Source organism: Babylonia areolata, chromosome 18 (assembly GCF_041734735.1).
Source record: "Babylonia areolata isolate BAREFJ2019XMU chromosome 18, ASM4173473v1, whole genome shotgun sequence".
Taxonomy (NCBI): Eukaryota; Metazoa; Mollusca; class Gastropoda; order Neogastropoda; family Buccinidae; genus Babylonia; species Babylonia areolata.
This window is the reverse complement of record NC_134893.1, coordinates 35,952,583-35,955,082: the sequence shown is the minus strand read 5'-3', so window position 1 is coordinate 35,955,082 and position 2,500 is coordinate 35,952,583. Positions and strand designations below refer to the sequence as shown.

General features: G+C 54.3%; 1 protein-coding gene across 1 annotated transcript in view; it reads right to left on the bottom strand.

Moving 5' to 3' along the window:
• The window catches only part of LOC143292713 (uncharacterized), a 10,312-nt gene that overhangs the window by 3,615 nt on the left and 4,197 nt on the right, over window positions 1-2,500 (bottom strand). Inside the window, exon 2 of the mRNA XM_076603233.1 lies at window positions 306-2,077. Coding sequence (XP_076459348.1) covers window positions 306-1,919 — 1,614 coding nt within the window. The 5' untranslated portion in view covers window positions 1,920-2,077. The remainder of the gene's footprint in view (window positions 1-305; window positions 2,078-2,500) is intronic.

The following is a 2,500-nucleotide window of genomic DNA, read 5'->3' as shown; positions in this document are numbered from 1 at the left end:
TAACATTTCTCCGGAAGGCTCTCATGAAAGTAATATTACTTTGATTGACCATAGTGTGTGTGTGTGTGTGTGTGTGTGTGTGTGTGTGTGTGTGCACTACTGTCGTTTTCATTTTCTAAATGCATGTACTTGTATTATCGTCCTCCGATATTTTTACACACACACACACACACAAAGGACCAGCACATGCAGCCCCAACCCCCTTCCACCCTCCCCCCTCTCCCCCCAAAATAAAACTGTATGTAACCCCCCCCCTCCCCTACTCCCCCTCGACCCCCCCCCCCCTCCAAAAAAACCCAACTGACCTGCAGTCTGGGCTCAACGTGCACGGTGTCGGGGTGCCGCTCGTAGACTTTGAAGGGCAGCTCCAGGGCGTTGTAAAAGAATTCCCTGGGGCGGTAGTTCCTCAGCTCCCAGCGCCACAGCCTCAGGAAGCGGGCCCGGGGCCGCGCCAGGAAGACCCCCAGGTTGAGCACCTCGGGGAAGCCCGGGCGGGACATGTGGTCCAGGTCCACCACCGCCGGGTGCCCCGCCGCCAGCAGCGGGCCCGGGGAGCGCAACCACAGGGCGTCCCAGTCCAGGTAGACCCCACCGTACTTGTCCATCACGTCCGCCCGCACCACGTCGCTGAAGTGCTGGATGTAGAGCACGCGGCGCCCGTAGATGTAGTGGGGCATCTCCCTGTACACCACCGTCACCAAAGGGTGGGAGGAGACTTCTTGCCAGTAGTGGCCGCCCAGCTGCTTGTCGCAGTGGATGAAGACTCGCCGGGCTTTGGCCACGTGGACTGTGCTGAGGAAGCTGAGGTACATGCGGAAGGAGAACTCGGCTTTGTTGAACCAGACGTAGTGGACGATGAAGGGTATGCTGCTCTCCTTCTCCTGTGCGGACGCTACTTCGTCCGTGTCCATGTCCATGTCTGAGCAGTCCGCCTCCTTTCCCAGTTCCGCGTAATGGAGATCCCTGAGAATGGTCAAGTCTGGGTTTTGGATGTGGTGTAAATCCAACGGTGCCGGTTTCAGGTCTGAACAGAGGACCACGCACAGCTTTTCGGAAAGCGCTCCCCTCGGAACGACACTGAGAGAGGAGAGAGAAGGGCAGAGATCATCATACTCAGCATAGGCTCTTAACGTGGAAAGCGTTCGAGCTGCACTATAGCTATGTTCTTCGATCACTCGACGAACTTTAGTAGAGAAGTCTTTCTTACTCATGACGAAAGCTGCACCCCCATGTTCGTTGAGCCCTACGGACAGCGTCCTGTTTCTGAGGTGATGCAGCGAGCGAAGAAGGACCGTGGAGAAGTCAATGTACACCCCTCCTCTGTCGCTCAGCACTCCGAAAGCGTAGTGCAAAGGATTGTCACAGATATTCACACCCTCTCGTTCCACAACCTCCACTCTGAAAGCGGGCACCGTCCCGTTCAGCTCCAGAAGCCACTGGTTGTAGTTGTCGGTGCCCATGACATCCGTGGGCATGTGATGAATCTCCAGCACGTCTGGCTCCATAAGCTTCCAGGCGCTCAGAACGCTCAGGTAGTCCTTGAAGGCGAAGGTTCCGTTCTGGCACCAGACGAAGAACACCTGGTTGGGCACCACCTTATGCTCCAGCTCGGAGAGCGGCCTGGGAAACATCCAAGGGTGCCTCTCAGCGCTATAGTCAGTCCTGTCCGCAGTCCCTCGTGAGGTCCCCCTGGTTAATCTTTCGCCCTTCAGTTTCTTATACAACGATCTGTCGCGCCAAGCTAAAACACCACCACCACCACCATCAAAGGTCTCTTCCACTGAACGCGACGGATAACGTTTGAACTTGGCGACATCTTTCACCGGACCGAAGTTGACCCAGCTGATCGTTAGGACTATCGCAAGACAGTTCAGCACAAGAAGAACAAAAATCCGCGCTCGAAACCGTCTGCAGGCCATTTTATTTCACGAAGAAAAGTCAAACACACACACACTCACAGACACAAAAAGCACCTGCTGTAGAATCGTGTCGCAGGTCGTGTACACGTGGTTCAGTGTGGGTGCAGGCCACTTGACTCTCTCAGCATGCTGTCCGTTTTGTCGAAGGTCGTTGAATCCTGCAAAGTAAGCACACCATTTTTTTTCACCCCGCTCCCTCCCTTGCCTGCCAGCCGCTTTGTCAACACACAGACACACACACACACACACAGTCACACGGACACACAGAGTCCCACAGACACAGTCACAGAGTCGCACAGACACAGACACAGAGCAACTGGTGTTATGGGGGTAGTGAGAAATATTCTGTGTCGGTCCAATTATTCACTTTGTCACTCGATCTGAAAACAAAGAGAGAAAGAAAACACACAAACACATACACGCACGCAAACACACACACCACCACCACCACCAAACACGTTTTGAATAATTCATATTAGTCGACCAGATGTGAATTGTGTGTGTGTGTGTGTGTGTGTGTGTGTGTGTGTGTGCGCGCGTGCGTGCGTGCGTGTGTGTGTGTGTGTGTGTGTGTTGGTGTA